The sequence below is a fragment of the Mya arenaria genome, chromosome 4 (genome assembly GCF_026914265.1).
Source record: "Mya arenaria isolate MELC-2E11 chromosome 4, ASM2691426v1".
Taxonomy (NCBI): domain Eukaryota; kingdom Metazoa; phylum Mollusca; class Bivalvia; order Myida; family Myidae; genus Mya; species Mya arenaria.
In genome coordinates this window covers 19,172,432-19,190,891 of record NC_069125.1, presented here as the reverse complement: position 1 = coordinate 19,190,891, position 18,460 = coordinate 19,172,432, and the positions used below count along the sequence as shown (strand labels likewise).

Genomic DNA, 18,460 nt, shown 5'->3' with positions numbered 1-18,460 from the left:
CTAGTACATCTTTTCCAACGATAACCTTAATGTTTTCACATTGTGAACCTGGTTATTGTGAGTTATGAAATGTTATCACTTGGATACATTTATTATCTAGCTTGCTATTACAGAGAAGAAATATTTCTGTCGATCCTTTGTTTCAATATACAAAAACTCTGTACAAAGAGTTCAATTGAAAACATTCGGAGATAATTCCAATTTTTCATATCTACCTGTTAACTAGTTACCATGGTTTCATTGAAACTAACAATATCTGTGAAGTTGAAAAAAATATGATAACACATTTTTATCTGAATAAGTAGCATGTAATCTAGCTTAATCAGGTTTAAGCAACCGCTTAATACTCAAGATTCATCTAATATGTGGCTGATGGTGCAGTTTGATGAGATGGGATCTACAGAAATCACGTGTTTGAGGTTTTAATGTCTTTCAGTGGGTTTGAAAAGTGTAGGATATTTGCAAAACTATATAAGAAATGTTGAAAGATGTTTTGAAAGTCTCTTAAGCTACGTCTTTGATAATATTTGAGCAAAGCAATATTGCATCTATTTTTCAAGGTCAAATTTAAGCCATTATTTATGTCAATATCAGTAATAATTGTCAGCGTCAAATTAAAGCAATTATTAAGGTCAATGTCAGTAATAATTGTTATGGTCAAATTAAAGCCATTATTGAGGTCAATGTCAATATTTGTCAAAGTCAAATTAAAGTCATGATTGAGGTCAATGTCAGTAATAATTTTCAAGGTCAAATTAAAGCCATTATTGAGGTCAATGTCAGTAATAATTGCTTAGGTCAAATAAAAGCCATTAATGAGGTCAATGTCAATAATTGGCATGTCAAGGTCAAATTTATCGTCAATGATAAAAGTATTTGCAAATATGACACTCATATTGAAATACTTATTAAGGTCTACTGCAATTAATTGTTAAAAGCTCATTTCTTATCTGATAAGCCAAGTGCAAAAAACCCAAGTTCAATTTTCAGATTTTGTCTAGGTCACTGACAAAATTGAAATTGAGCCACTATGCATGTGGCACTACAAAAGTAAGTTATGATTGATATTCTGCAATTTCTTTGAAAGAATTGTTACAAACAGACTGGATAAAAAGGGCCTGATCGAATATCTAGAGATGTTATTCTTTTACTACCCTGGCTAAGGCTGTAAGGTTGATGAATTCATCCTGGAAAAAATAATTTCGGCTAATTAGTGCCCAAATGGTAAAAACCTGCCTCTATACATTCTGAATTAATGATTCACAGCTACTTTTTGTATGGTTTGCATTACTTTCCATTAACATGGGGGCCTTTAGTAGCATGTCGGCTGTAAAACCATTATGTAAATGGGAAATTAAGGGCATGGTTTGGTAATTAAAGATTTTTTTATGCTCTATAAACAATAAAGCATTTAAAAGCTATGCTTAGTAGTTGAAGACCAGAGTATCTGATCTTTCAGGGCTTCTTTAGCACCCACTGAGGCTAGGCAACTTCCCAACTTGACTTGTTTTGTCAGATATGTTCCAAATTTTAAAATATTTGTTCCCCTAAAATTAAAAAAATATATGTTATGGAATTATTATAGTTATGTGTTTTTTTAGTTGTATGTAAATCATCCATTACTTTGAATTATTGAGCTTGAAGCTTTAATGCCCTTACTTTTCTTTTAATTAGAAGCGTTTACATATTAGAATATCCCAAAATGAAAGTACCAGCCTCATCCAAATTTTCTCTGAAAAGCCCCATCTTTTGCTCACTAAAACCTCTGGATTGTGACCTTCAAAAGATTTATTTTCAGGTTTTATATTGACCACAATGCATTAGACCATGGTGTAGATTGAGACAGGTTACTTTTCTCTTAGGTGATCTCATTGGTAGAGACATAAGCGCAAACACTAATGACTTTTGTGACCAGTGTGGGAGTGCTTTCAGGAAACTCATATCACTCATTGTTCAAAGTAAATCATTTTTTGTTATTAAGCAATATGAAGTATACTATTGAGGTACAGTATTTCTCAGACTAACGGAGCTGACTGGAGCCAATGATTTGAAAGATTATTGTGATTAATATTCTAAGCACTGTTCTAGGTTTTATGGTAGAAACTTGGAGGGCCAAATTATCATGATTTAAAAGATTGTACTAATCAAACCTTTGATGTGGTGCAGTAGAAAGAGCTAATGGTGAATAAAGCTTTCCTAACTTGCTCTTCAAATTTAATTTTCTCACATTTTATGAAGATGCAGCTTTTAGAAGTGCAAAAAAGTAATCCTTTATTATGCCCCCTTTGAAGAAGCGTAGGTTGATTGCTTTGCCCATGTAGGTCTGTAGGTAGACCAAACCTTGTCTTATTCATAACTAGAGGACAGTTCTCAAACTTGGTAGAGAGGTTGGTTTGGACCATCTGATTACCATCAGATAACACCTATTGATTTTGTTGACAGTAAAGTCAAAGGTCACGGTCGTGGTGACCTTGGATACAGAAGGCTTGTCTGAATGATAACTAGAGTATGCTTGGTCATACTGTCCTCAAGCTTGGCAGGTAGGTTGGTCATGACCATGAGCAAATGACCCCTATTTATTCTTAGATCAGTAGGTCATAGGTCAAGGTGACCTTGAACACAAAAAGCTTGTCAGATGATAACTAGAGTATGCTTATTTTTATGGTCTTACGGTGGTAGGGAAGTTGGTCACGACCAGCAGATGATCCCTATTGATTTTAAGGTCAAAGGTCACGGTCATAGTGACCTTGGACACAAAATCTTGTCCAATGTTTAATTAAAGTTAGCTTGTTCCTACTGTCATCAAACTTGATAGGAAGGTTGATCATGACCAGCAGACGACCCCTTTTGATTTTCGGGTCATAGGTTACAGTCGCAACGTTGAGCTCAAAATGCTTGTCTGATTGATAGCTAGGCATCTAAATGATTAATAACTAAAATGTTTTGCTTGTTTTAATTTTATATTAGGCCACAACAAATTGATCATTTGTTCGTCGGATTTGCCGCACCTAAAATTCGAAAAATGAAAAAAAAAAAAACTTTTTTTTTGCGCCCGCACATATTATTTGGCCGCGCATATTATTATTTTTTTACTTCTGAATTTCCTCTATTTTCTGAAGTTTTTTTACTTAAAATTTAAACCTGCAACGTCGACTTCGCCCTATTTTGAAGGTATTTCCATGCTTTCATTCCCCGCGAGCAAACCTTCCTCGTGTCAGGACAAAATCAGGTCGGGGTAACCGCAAAACAGCCGATATTTGTTGACAGTCTTTTTTGTCGGGAATATTTTGCAGGACGCACCGTTGTTATTTATTTCCGGTATTAATTTGCAGGATACTTTCAGTTTTCGTAAATGTAAAATACACATTTTTAATTGAAAATCAGTGTCATAGTCAATGGATTATAGTCTTCAGTAAACAACAACAGTTTCACAGCGTCGAAGGCAATAATTATTTATGTGTGTTTTAAGTAATTCATTGTTTTGTACTCAAAATTTAGTGTTAAATAATAACTAAATCAGATTTTGAGTGCAAAACTTATATTAAAATACACGGACACTCGACTTACAACAAATGAACATGTTTTTCATATTGCATGATATATTTGGTAAGAAATAAACTTTTTATATATTTTTTTAATTTTTCGCCTTGCGCTAGCCTCTGAATTGCCTGAAATTTAAAAAAAAGTGTTTTTGTTTTTTTTCGCTCGCTCGCTCCTACTTTTTTTTGGCAAAATCCGTAGAACAAATGATCAATTTGTTGTGGCCTTATCTGCAATTTAATTAATTCACAGATGTCAGGAGAATGTATACCGTAAATGACTGGGTATTAGACGCATTAAAAAAATTTTCCCTCAGATTTTGATGTAAAAAAATGCCAGCGTCTAATAACCAGTAACAAGCTTTTGAACTTTTTTTCTGAGGTCGATTTCAGACCAAGAGCTTGTTTAGATTTATGTAGAAAGGGATGTTACTCGCGTCATATCGATTGAATATATACAGGTTAAAACGGCAGATCGGGATACGGTATATCGTAAGATGTTTATAATTTTAAAAAATATTTGTACGATTAAAATTATTCAATATTAGTTTGAATAAAAAAATAATTAAACATGCATATAAAAATGCAAAGTTGGACACTGTCAAAATATTTTTTGTCACTTGTACGATAAGGTGTGAAAAATTCGCACTGCCTTTAGACCTGTCATACCAATACTACAAACTGATGCGATAATGGTCTTGTTTTTTTGCACTTTTCCATGTTCTTTATTCTTTTCTGACATTTTGAGAAGAAATCTGTACAATATAAGATTTTTGCATAACTTCACTTTTCATACTCGACTGGTTATCGTTTACGATATATATACTGTCCGAAAGAAATCTTACAAATAGTCATAAAAGGTACTTTTCAGTGCCATACAGAAACAAATTGTCACACTAAGTACTTTTCAGTTCCTATCCTATCATGAAACGAATAAAAAATGAAACATATTTTGCATTATCATTGTATGGTTTTAAAGATAACCATCGCCATTTTCATGAAAAAAAAACATGGTGGCCAGACAATTTTGACATATTTTCTATGCGTCCTTTAACCCAAAACATAGGTTAAAAGTTTTTTCTCAGATTTTTCACGTTTTTTTTTTGACTGCGTCTAATACCCCCCATCGTCTTATACCCAGTTATTTACGGTACATGTTTTTACTGAAAATTTTAACTCATCAACTCCTTTAATAACATTTAGAACTGGTCAATAACTACACATATTATCTTCAAACTTATAGAATGTTGGTCATGACCTTAAAATACTCCACATCCATTTGATGGGGAAAATATACTATACTATATATTGGCTGCCATAATAGGGGGGTGAGGGGATAGATGTTTTACAAATATCTCTTGTGCTCTAATTATTGCTATCCATCCCACAATTGGCCCAATCGGGTGCATTTGTCACTTGACTGTGACAGCTAGAATTTATTGTGAAATATGGCATGGGAAAAAACAAGAGTGCAATTCTAGCATCTGCCTTAAGTGTTCGTAGTCTTCTATATCATGAATTGTATTCTGATTGCATTATTACATTGCTTTCCATGTGCTTTGAATCTTATTCATGTTTCTTTACTGAAGGTAATCAACAAAAAAACACCCCTGCTGCAAGGGTTTCTGTCATTGCCTGCAATTACGCTTGTGATAACTTGCCAGAAACAGTGTAACATTTCTTGACAACTGAAGCATACTTCCTATCACAATATGTGTCTTGAATTTGATTGTAATGTTGGGTGCAGTAATTTTATTGTAGGGTGCAGTAATTGCATTGTGGGGAACTGTTGAGTGCAGGCTTTTAGAACCACAGAAAACTGTACCCTATTGTTCATGTGTTTTTGTAAATTATAATGATTGCAAGGTATCGTGTGATTAAGTATTTATGATAAAAACTCAGTTTTTTGGGCAATGAAGTGTTTTTAAAAGATGAATTGACTGTCAATTTAATATAAAGAAATAAAAAAAAGAACTGTAGTCTACAATTTCTGTGGGAAGACAATGAAAGCATTCTTGAAATATCAAGAGAAATGTTTATTTAATTATTTTCAAGAACACCCACTCAAGTGAAATGACAATTTATTTACGCAGAACCAATTAATTATAATGATCTTTCTGTGATAAAAGACATTTGCCTTTCACATTTTGTTTATATTCAAGAAAGATGTGCATCTGTTTTTGATAACAGCTTTTTGCAGTTAGTCATCATTACCATCATTAATTTTATGTATGAAATTTCGATAATGATTTGTGTCTTAAAGGGACTAGTCACCAGATGGTCCCAAAATCTGCAAATACAGTATTTCCTCAAAACAAGAGTAGAATTATCAATATAAGCTAGTTAAGAAGGCTGATAATACGTAATTTTACGGTACATATTTGAGTGTACCTGTTTAAAAATAGCACATATTTAAATGGTTTCCCAGTTTAAAGTGTGTATATTTAGCATGTGCAACTCACATAATTAGTACAGGATACATATTATACCAACGCTTTTTTTAAATTTACTGGGATTTACGTGGTAGACAAACCCAGTGAAGTTCGAAGAGGAAAAAATATTCAAAAACTGCGAAAGATAAATGTGTTGTAAGCAATATGATACATCAGTAAGTAAGATTCAATGCATTGTACACAGCAAAATCAATTTATTGCAAGTTTTTGACAATTATCTTTTCTTCTTGCAATTGTATCATCTGGTGTTAAGTCCCTTTAATGTGAGCTGATTTGGGTAGGTCATTGTCTTAGTGTTGGTGTCGTTGGCTGCAATAAACCCGCTAGAATGTTTACCTTTGGCCGTAATGCAAAAACTGTTAAAGATTGTAGACCATGATATATTAACAGAGGATATATGGCATGTGTGGCGAAAGATTATAACTCTGGCTTTTCTCTTTTTTTAGAGTGATCTCCCTTGAGTTATTAAGAAGAAAAAAAAAGACAAATATAATGGAATCCACTTGCAGTTGAAAATTATGACATTACTATTACAAAGAAATAAGCTTACATGATGGTTGTGCTTATTTTCCACCCTTATTAAAAAAAAAAAGGCCTTGCGATTATAGGTAGATATCTATACAATTTAGATCTGATATATATCTTCCCTGATCAGATAACTTTTAAACAAGTGGTTTTCCAAAACAGTTTTCCGAAACATTTTTCCCAGCTTTGTTACACTAGATCTGAACAGTTCACGCTGTAAGTCTGTGTCAAATTTGTCGGACCCCAGCAGTTTCTTCTGTTTGTAGAGAGATATTAAACTCATAACAGAAGTGAATAAAATCCTGGAAATTTCAAGAAAGTAAAAAAGTTTACTTTAACGTTAACATGAAATAGTTTGTTCAGGTACAACAACATGTCATACAACAACATAAGACATGCAAGAGTTATTGCACCATTTTAATTATTTCAAACAATTGTTAGTACAGATACTTTAAAGCTGCACTCTCACAGATTTACCGTTTTGACAACTTTTTTTGTTTTTGTATTGGAATGAGTCAATTTTTGCGTAAATGTAAAGCATACCAGTGATATAAGACTGCTGAAAAAAGGGAAGATTGCAGATTTAAATATTGCCGTTCGAAAATTATTGTTTTATGGCTATAAGCGTTACTAACAGTTTAAGAAAAAAGCATAAAACATCAATTTTTTTTAACTTAAATATGAAAACCTGTGATTCGATGTTTTGTCAGCAGTCTTATATCACTGGTTTTCTTCCACTGTCGCATAAATTGGCTGGTTGGAGGACAAAAAATAAAAACAGTTGTCAAAACGTTTAATCTGTGAGAGTGCAGCTTTAAAGCACTGACATTATTTTTCAATATTTTTTAAACCCCAAAATATGATTTATTGTGTGCATATTTTAAGTGTGTGTCTATTTGAGAAACAAGATTTGATCTAGCTGTAAATTTAAAATAAAATTCACTTCATGAAATCTTGCACGCCTAAACTTGAAATCATTATAGGTATAATTTCATATTTAACAGGTTCTAGTGTTTTTATGTCAGCTGACAGACAAATTTCATGAAATCATGAAAACCCATGAAGTGCTGTTTGTTGTTGATAAGATGGCTGGGAGCAGTCGATCATATTTATGTGCTTGGCTGTATTGGAAGTGCTGAAGACTGCTCCTGCTGGGTGAGGGCTATGGTGATCAGTGTTCCTGAGGCTTCAAGGAAAGATGTAGCTACTGATTTTGTTACTGGTTCCAGTTTCTGTGTTTCAATGCTTGTCTTTTGTGCCTAGATAATTATGTAAACACAGAAAAAATAGTGGTGCCAAAAATAATGGATAACAGTTTTGGTACAGAAATATTATTGTGTGTCCAAGTTATGACAATGGAAGGAAAATGCAAAAATTATGGTTTAAATAAAAACTTTTATATGTATTTTATAAGTTGTCTTGTAGGAAAATTGATTATTGCAAAAAATACATTATTTAATGGAAATGATAATATTTAAGTTTTTCTGTGAATTCAAAGGAAGACTGCTGTAGAAAAAAATAAAAATGGAATGGAGGATTTGTTTCGATGCAAAATAATTTGAAATTGTATATTGTTTGAAATTGAAAATACAATGATCTGAATTTTCTTAAATAATTAAAGATAAAAGATGATTTGGAATGCTTCTACAAAAGCATAAGAGTGAAAGATTGATTTCAGCATTTTCTTGAAAATGACAGACTTTCTTTCTAAAAGGGTAACTCAGTGTTATTTTATGATGATGCAAACTGCCACTGAATTCAAATGAAATTATTAAACCAAGATTTTATAAAATCTGTTTTATTGGATGGAATTCTGGGAAATATTGCAACTCTTCGCGAATGTGGAGTATCAATAAGTTCATGTAAAACTTCTTTCGTCCTAACAGAAACTTAATAGCAGTGACACTTTTGAAAAAAAGTTCAACAATTTACATTTTGAAAATCGGTTGATCATCATGGAGTTCCGGGAAATGTTCATGTTCAGTAGCTTCAGGGCAGACAACTGGGTGTCCGAGAGTTTCCAGAGGTTTGAAAACTTCTGTAGTCAAATGGACGCTATGACATCAAGGTCTTTACTCGACATGAAACCGTTCGAGCCCCTGTCTCTGGACATGCGACCTTTCTCACTAAGTGATACTCTTATTCCGCTCGATCTTTTCCACAGGTAAGGCAATTGGTGATTTGTGTAATTTGCAATTTAAGGTAAAATAACTGAAATTTCCTCAGAAATGCTTTGATGTACGTGTCACAATTACCATCAAGGGGACAACAGTTCTAATAAATCTTGTTTTAACTATGTATTAAATTTTGTTGAGTTTAGACTAACTTGTTTCATAGATTGTGGCTTATAGTTTGTGGGGGTTTTCTGACCAGTTATAGGGGTTGTAGTTTGGACCCATTCCTATTGCTAAAACTCATCTTTTTTCTGTAAAATTGGACCTCCCAATTTTGTCAAAATGATGCATTTTTCCAATTCAAATATGGTGGAAAAACACTGTGCTTCAATATGAAAACTAATGCAAAAGCTTTAGAATTGTTTCTTTTGTTATAACTTACGTTTTAGTCGTTTAACCCTTGTTCCTTGTTCTTGCAACTGTGTAAACTTGCATACAAGTGTGAACTTGCAGACTACAAGTTATAATCTTCTATGGCCGCTCATGTAAGATTATAAGTATCTTCCATGACCGCTCATGAGCGTACTGGTGTTTTGCGGAAACCAGGTTGACCGAGTTTTCGTAGAACATGATGTGCGAGGAATGGGATGAACCTATCTTACATGTGTGGTCATGGTAGATGCTTTTTCTCCAACCTCAGTTAAACGAAATAAAGTTCAAATGTATTTTTGCGCTCATACTCGTTTGTGCGTAAGGTTACATGCTTATAGCCCGTAACCAATGCAGTCACAGAGCAATGTTGGATTGTTTTCATGTTTGGCTCATACTCTGTTAATTTGCACACTATAGCTTGACCGTTGGCTGCACTATTTGCGCCAGACTGTTTATACATATCTTGCCCAAGTTTTCTATCTGACTCAGCCATGTTTATACTTGCTAATTGCTGATTAGCACTCTGTCAATTAGTGCAATCTCCATCATCAAGGAAATATTTTATATGTATTTATAAACCCCTGATGAGGAATGAATGTTAAAAATGTATTATTTTTAATCCCCCCCCCCCCCCCCCCCCCCATTCCCCCAAAAAAGGTTATCATCAATTTTAGCTTCTTTTTTAAGGAAAAAAGTTGATATATTATTTCTCAATGCGTTTTCATCACTCTTGCCATTGCATGACATGTCTTAATTCAATTAATAATTGTAACAAACTTTTGTGTTGGCCATAACTTGAAGACCAGATGATCCAAGATATTAATTTCAAACTAAATTTGTACACAAGTTCAGTATAACAATTGGAATATATTACGGTATATGTAGCAAGCAGCAGTTTTGGCTGAAATACTAATTGAGTTATGCCCCTTGATGTCCTGAGGAAAACAGACAAGGACTAGCTAGGACATGCTTGCAGGGCTTGCATTAGTCATAAATGTTTTTTTGGAATACATCAAAGGCAAATTATAACTGTGGATGTTTCTATTGCACTTGGAAGTTCTAGAACTCGCCATTTCATGTTTTTTAACTGTTCTAGAAGTTGGTTCTAAAACTTTTCATGACCAGTTTTTAAAATCTTCAAAGGAAAAGTATCCCGAAAACACCTTCATTTTAGATTCGTTTTCTCATCTGTTTTTCCAAGATGTTTGTTGTGAAATCCTCCTTAAAGTCTTTGTGTCCGTTCAAGATATTGAAATGAAACTTGGTACACATGTTGCCTGAGACAATACACATATGTAAATCCCATTACTCGGGCTTTAACAATTGTCAAATTATGCGTCTAGTTCAAATAAAAAAAGAAGAGGGTATTGTTGGCATTGCTCCATGGCCGTCTCGTTCTTAAGATTTATAGGTAAAACAACATAATCATATGTAACTATTCATTTGTATGATATTACTAGTTAATAATGCAAGCCCTTTGATGTTTTCACTGCCACTGCGACAGCCTCACCTCATAGTCCACAGCGTCATACATGCAGACTTTAATACCCAGTCCAAGTTCAGACTTACTCATGCATGTTTCATCAGAAGTGTTCTTTGACATGGCACTGATATGGTTGTCTCTGAAAATTACTGCTGCAGTGGAACAGATGGTACTGAGATACATTGTCAAGCATGTCTTTGATTTTCCAGGTGTTTAAAGGTTTTGTGGCTTATCTCAATATGACATCCACAACCTGGGGTTACAACAATTCCATGTTACATGGGAAAAGATGAAGTTTTCCCATGCTGATTGCGAAATTGTTTTTTGGTGGTACTCCACCCAGGTATCAGTTCATCTGTACATGGATATATCTGTTAATTACATCAAAGGCAATATGATAAGATGATGGTGGTGTTGTTTAGGGGTTTTTTTGTTGCTAATTAGAATTGTCCTGTTCTTTTGGATGCTGTGGAAAATGTTGTAAGAAAGGAAGATGATTGACATACAATAAATGTTTGAGAGCATTATAGTGCTGGACTTACAGAAAACGAGAAACTCACAGTGACCCAGGTTGGGCTCAGACCCACAACCCCTTGAATGGTTAACAGTGTTCTCATATGAACTGGCCACTGGCCAAAATTGACTGTTCAAATGAAGATTGGGGCTATAAAAATTTGGAAGATTGAGTGAAATTTAAGACAGAGATGATGCTCTATGTTCTCAGATAGTTCAACCAAAACATATTGAGACCCCCGGGATCAGCATATAATTTTTTTGCACATGAACATTTGCAAAATTAGAACTGTGTCTAAATTGTACTGTTGTTTGTGGTTGACTTTCTAATGGGTTAGAATAAATTTAATTTATTTTCTTAAGCAAATGGGGGAAAGATGATGGTATCAATTTTTATATTCTTTGATTATTACTTGTAAACCACCACTAGGATTTGTGTCAGGTGCAAAACTATCCTCGCTGTAAGTGTGTGGTTACACAATCTATATTTTGTGAAGAAATTATTGCTTAGCAGAATTTGATTTCTTGGTGCTCACACCTTGTTGTTTTTTTGCTGTTTTGATGATGATCTCTTGATAAAAACCATGGGAAAAGTTTTCATGATCAAATTCTTTATCATGTTTCTCTGTCACTCATAAAAAGAAAGGGTGTTGGCCCAGAGGTTGGAATTAATCATCATGAAAGAACAATGTGTATATAGGAGAATGATATTTATGTTCAGCAATATATTTGAGTATGTGTTGTTTTGTTTTTCATGTTTATGTTTTGTTGGTTTCTCAAATACATGCACAACAATGGCAAAGTTTAGAGAGCGAGAGCGTTATGGGCTTTTCTAACATAAAACAGCATGAGATATTGCATGCAAACATTTCTCTATCATAAATCAAGAATAAGGTTCAGTAAGCTGAAATTTCATCAGTGGAAATTTCCAATGTTAAGATGATGTTCAAAAGGCTTATAAAGAGAGTTATGGCCCCTTTTTGCATATCAAGATGTGTTCTGCTGGCTATTTTAAGACCTTATGCTGTCCATTTCCGACAAGACAGGCACATTTCAAGAGTTGTGGCCCTTAACAAAATCAATTATAACTGATACTGCCATCTATGGTTTCCTTATGCTGATGTTAATCATGTAAGAGTTATGTCCCTTACTACTATTTAAAATGTTACCGATATAAGCTGTGAAAAAGGATTTAACAGCTTGTGAAGCAAGAGGATGATTTTTAGCTCCACTGGCCGAAGGCCATGGAGCTTATGTCGTCACAGATTGTCCGTCGTGAGTGCGTGCGTGCGTGCGTGCGTGCGTGCGTGCGTGCGTGCGTGCGTGCGTGCGTGCGTGCGTGCGTGCGTGCGTGCGTGCGTGCGTGCGTAAACTTTTACTTTAAACGACATCTCCTCTGAAACTGATAAGCGGATTTTGACAAAACTTCACAGGAATGTTCCTTTGGTGGTCCTTTACCAAAATTGCTCAAATGGTTCCGGTCCATTGCACAATATGGCCGCCAGAGCTAAAAATAGCAAAATCTTTAAACGACATCTCCTCTGAAACGGTTCGGCAGATTTTGATGAAACTTGACAGTAATGTTCCTTGGGTGGTCCTTTATTAAAATTGCTCAAATGGTTCTGGTCCATTGCACAATATGGCCGCCACAGCTAAAAATAGCAAAATCTTTAAACGACATCTCCTCTGAAACGGATAGGCAGATTTTGATGAAACTTGACAGAATTGTTCCTTGGGTGGTCCTTAACCAAAATTGCTCAAATGGTTCCGGTCCGCTGCACAACATGGCTGCCAGGGCAAAAAAATAGAAAAATCTTTAAACGACATCTCCTCTGAAACGGATAGGCAGATTTTGATGAAACTTGACAGAAATGTTCCTTGGGTGGTCATTAACCAAAATTTGTTAAATGGTTCCAGTCCACTGCACACCATGGCTGCCAGAGCTAAAAAATAAAAAAAAACTTTATACGACTTGTCGTCGAAACCGATGACCTTTTTTCGATAAAACTTGACAGAAATGTTTGTTTGGTGCTCCTTTACTCAAATTGCCCAAATCATTTCGGTCCACTGCACAACATGGCAGCCAGAGCTATTAAAGTAAAAAATTTTTTTAAATAACTTCTCCTCAAAAATTGATGATTGTATTTCTATGAAACTTGACGAAAATGTTCGTTAGGTGGTCTTTGCTTGAACCTTTTGGCCAGTGGAGCACAGGCACTGATGTGCCTCTTGTTTAAGAATTGTTATCATACTTTGCTACAACATTTAAATAATATACCTTTTTTTGCGTGAGCTACACTTTTGTGCAGGAAATGATTACAAACATATGGTGGGCTCAGTGAAAACGGGCTCCATGAAGAGTCAAGGAAAATAAGCTGCGTGTGCCAAATCTTTATTAGCATTGATGTATGTCAATTGTTAGAAATATTATTATAAAGCCAGGTAAAAGCAAAGCGCTCATCAATGATGGTTAATTGATCATGTGTTTTTATGGTGATTACGGAAAAATGCACCTGGTCTTGAGAAAAATACAGCAAAGTATGGCACCACTTCTCCTTTGCATTGATCTTTCTTGAATTTCCTTAAACTTTTTTTTTTCTTCCTCTTTTTTTCTCTTTTTTTACTCCTTTCAAAAGTCTTTGAAATATACAAACAGGCCCTTGCAGAGTTATGCATAATATTTATGTGTTTTGAATTGGTTCCGGTTTTACGTTGTTTTTTTATGCCATGAATATGTGGCATGCCTGAGAGCATTTTATTTCTCCGTATTTTTGCGATTTTACAGAAAAATATGCTTAAAGAAACAGCAGGAAAACAAAGATATTTTGTCTGTATATTTGTTGATTTATCATTGATTTATCGACCTTGTTATTGCATAAAGTCATTTTGTTATTCTGAATGCAAAGTTCACAGGAAACGATGATATTTCATAAACAAGATTTATATAGCAAATCAGTTGGAGATCTTTTATAAACTGTAAAATATATGTGAGCCGGACAGATATTTTTTAGTTTATGATGCCAGCTGTAATATTTGATAAAAGATATGTCTGCTGAAACAGACTAAATTGTGTATAAATTATAATTATGTTTCAGCGTATTAACCTCTTTATTTGTGTTTCATTGAATTTGATAGATTAAAATGAAGGTAATTCATATTATTATACCCTTGGAGTTTTTGTTTGATGTGCCTAAACTTTGATGTTTTATATTGCTAATGAAATCCGTTAAGATATTAACAGGAAACTTGGTACATTTTATTGTCCACTTGACCATGCATATATATGAAACTGTGAACAATGTCATATAGCTCTTGTTGTAAAATATGTGGAGTTATGCCCCTTACTTGACTGAGAAAAACAAATCTGGGTGCTTCTGTGTTCAAAATAATCTTGAAATGCACTTGAAGATATACCAGATGCTTTACTTTGATTCTAATGGTTTAGGGTTTTAGCTGAAGAGTTAGAGGACTGGGTGCTCAGCTAGCACCCTGCCCTCTTCTAGTAGCCGGTGACCCCTCTTGCTACCCTTATGCGGACAGCAATGTGCACAATTCTGCATTATTAGAATTGCTTTAGATAATCAAATATTTCCTTTATTTTGTTTAAAAGCTTATTGTATGATTCAATGCATACAGACTTAATATATCTGGCAGTTGAAACAAAACATTGAAAATTGAAACTTTAGGGCTGATTTTCTGGAGCGATTAAAATTGTCAGGTAGAACATTAAAAGAATAAGGGGAATATCATGCTTCAAATTTTCATCTTAAACTTAATCTGAGGGCCCCCATACATCATGTAATTCCAATATAATTCATAGATATTTTATTTTGGGGGGCTGATTAACTGTCCAACGAAGAGGGTTTTCTTAGGCATGAAGGCAACCGACAGCTGCATTTTCAAGTATTGTACATGCTGGAAAAACACTTAATTCACTGTTTCGGAGAATTATTATGTTTTTTTTGTGCTTTTCTTCAGGAATGTTTGTGTTTAGTCCAGCAAAATGCATGTATTGTTTTTTGGTGGGGTTTGGAATTCAAATCTATGGATGTGTGAATGGTTTGTTGCTGATCATTTGATAGTTTTCGTGAAGATTTGAGATGGATTGTTTTCAACAAGAGTTGTGTGGTTTTCGTCAGTTTGAAATGTTTCTGTAAGACGATCTAGTAGTCTTGGTAATTAAGTAAGAAAAATAGCAACTGCTACTCAAATTAGTCGGCGGCATGCAGAATGGATAAACATTGTGTCAAGGAAATACAGATCGTTTCACAAACTGGCAGGTTAAAAAGGTTTTATTTGTTAGAAACCAGTTTTAACCCATCTAGGTTTTTTTCATAATGTAGAGTGATTTGTATTGCTTTTGAATATATATAATGCAGTTTTAACTGCTTGCTCCATGGAGGTGGAACTATGTTCAGGTGCACTTCACAAATTAACATGTCAGAAATAATGATGCATAAACTTTTGTGGCAAGATTTTCTAAAAAAAAAGTTCCTTGGCAAATTCCATTTTGCGACTACATACAAAGTAAGTCCATCTTACTCATGCATATAAGTGAATGAACAGGTCCAGCATTATGAATTCATATTTATGTCTTTTTGAAAAGTACAAAGTTAGATGATTGTTAAAAAATTTATGCAAATTTAATGTTTTTCTGTATTATTATTGCAAAACAAGGCCATTAAACTTACATTTTCCAGGTAAAAAGGCAGGGAGTATCTTTACTTTTGAAAGATAAAAAGTAGGGGGTGGTGTAACATTTGAAAGGTGAAAGCAGGGGGTCATGTAACATTTGAAAGATGAAAGCCAAACTGGTTAAGATGTACTGAGCCTCACCCTGTGTCTACGGTGGTGGTTGGGGTGATTTGGACTGGTTTATTGAGAGATCTGTCGTCTGGTAGCCAAACCAGCAGATTTACAGCATTTCATAGAAATCATGCAGAAAATTATGTGTCATACCGGAGTAGAGATAGCTTGATGTATGAGGTCTTGTGTAGAAGTTTATCTTATGTTTAATATACTGTAGAAAGGAAATAACTCAAGTAAAAGATAAATAAGGGTTTTCAAGGCCAAATCCAAATTCTAGAATTGGAAATTGATATTGCAGAACTGGAAATCGAAATTTCAGAATTGATATTTCTGAAAAGTAGAAACATGTTTCCTCAATGGTAGAACTTTTTCTATTTCAGAAAAAAGACGGATGACAATCAGTGGTGGGAATTGTTTGACCCGAACACATCACGTTTCTACTACTACAACGCCACGAGTCAGAAAACCGTGTGGCATCGGCCCCAGAACTGTGACATCATACCGTTAGCCAAGCTACAGGTAGGGCTTCAAGTAATTAAGTTGACTAAAAATCTGTGACTACAACCCACAGGCTGTCATTGACCCTAGCACTGTATATTTATTATTATAATATACACTAATACAAACTGCTCGTTGTCAAGTATTGGTCATAGTATTCTCATAGCATTCACTTTTGTTGCCTAATTATTGTAATTCTTTTATAATTTAACATCCAGCATCTCATTCATGTTCATCATTATCATCATTATCGCTGCCCACCTCTGCCTTTTTCTCCTTCTCCTCCTCATAGTCATCATCATCATCAGCAGCAGCAGTATTATCACTGTTACCACTGACATAAACACTATTGTCATTTTGATTTGAGTAACATCAGTATGATGGTCAATATATCAGTTTTTATTATTATTGTCCACTTCTGCTTCCTCCTCCTCATTATCAGTAGCAGCAGCAACAGCAGCAGCAGTAGCAGCAGCAGCAGTATAATCAGTATTACTACTGACATCAAAGCCATTGTCATTTGGATTGGAGTAACATCAGTATCAATCTATCTGTCATTATTATTATTATCAACTTCTGCCTTCTCCTCCTCGTCTTCCACATCATCATCAGCAGCAGTAGCAGCAGCAGTATTAACAGTAACACTACTGCAAATCTTGCATACTTGATAACCACTGGTTAATTAAGAGTGTTAAAACATTTCTTAAGGTAATTAAGATTGCTATTGTTACAAAGAACTAGGACAGTTGCATGGAATAGCTGTATTTAATGGATTTATGCATTCAAGTGTAACAATTTTAATCCTAATAGCCAATAATTATAGTCTTAACCCTAACTTATGCTAACCAGGAAGTTCATCTTGATAAAATGAAATACGAGGAAATTAAATTCGCAATATTCGTGTTTGTCAAATATATTATATCATGAAGTAACTCACGGCAAGACTTATAAATTTATGCTAATACGCTTTTGGGAATTCAGATTTAAACTGATAGTGGTGCAGTTGACATTCATAATAGGTTAAAATAAGAAATGTGACATGCATTTGAATGAATAAAATGAATAATAGCTTTATCAGAATGACTACATTGTTACATCAGTATATAGGACATGTGAAAATACCTGAAATCGTTACTAATTGCATGTGTCATTTCTGATTTGATGCTTATATTTGTTGACAAATTCAAAACACTCAGATTAAGTTTCGATTGTGTGTAGATGATTGTTTAGTTTTGCTGATATGAGATTTTGCATGTGGTTTCGATTAAATTCATTTGTTTACATTTAAAATAGGTAGCATGATCGAATGATGTGTTCTTTAAAAATAGCGATTATTATTTCTTCAATGAAATTCAATGGAATTAATTTAGTAACAGTTTGATTTTGTGTTATTCAAAAAATAACGGAATGGTGTGTTTCTTGAACCCGTTGTATCAGCTGAAATATCAGAATGAGGTAAGAAATAGGAAGAGTTTAAGATAAAAACTATATATAAAGTTATGTTGTTCAATTTTGATAGGGTTTTATCTCCAATAGACAAGTGCACGTTTTATTGAGGTTTACTTTCCTAATGAATTGAGTCATGCAGATATTTAATCATTTGGTTTTAAGATGGATGACGATTGTTATGAAATACATTAAAATTAAAATTGTGAATGTTCATTTTTCTGTATTTTCCATATCCTTTATTATTTTGACAATGATGTATTTTACAGCAACTCAGTGACCATCGCTATTGATTGTAAGGTACAACATGCATGGCCGTCATCCAAAATCATTAACAGAAGTTTAGTTCTTTGTCTCTCTCTCAAAGGACTGTGTTGTCCACTAGTGAAGGCCAATAAATAAAATGTTTGATTTTTTTATGCATGTTAGCATCTTGGTTTCCTCGGATTTTCCAGCCAATTAAACTCGTATATGTATTGAAACAAATCCTTGAGATTTGTCTAGGGTGCTATTGTCTTAGCCAGAGTATTATGTGAAATTAGAAAAGGACATTAAAATAGCTAATTGGTGCAACAAAATACTAATTGCGGTCTCTAATATAATGTAAAGCTGTGGACATGCACGCAACAACAAATATCTTTGTGCATG

The 18,460-nt window shown here is 34.1% G+C and overlaps 1 protein-coding gene across 6 annotated transcripts in view; it reads left to right on the top strand.

The window, feature by feature from the left end:
• The window catches only part of LOC128231716 (rho GTPase-activating protein 39-like), a 77,416-nt gene that overhangs the window by 30,824 nt on the left and 28,132 nt on the right, over window positions 1-18,460 (top strand). For 4 of the 6 annotated variants that reach the window (XM_052944829.1, XM_052944830.1, XM_052944828.1 and 1 more), the window contains one exon: window positions 16,249-16,387. In XM_052944829.1, the coding sequence (XP_052800789.1) occupies window positions 16,249-16,387 (139 nt within the window). Of the gene's footprint in view, window positions 1-7,712; window positions 8,682-16,248; window positions 16,388-17,323; window positions 17,822-18,460 lie in introns of those variants that run through there. The other 2 variants (XM_052944827.1, XM_052944835.1) reach the window with 2 other exon arrangements.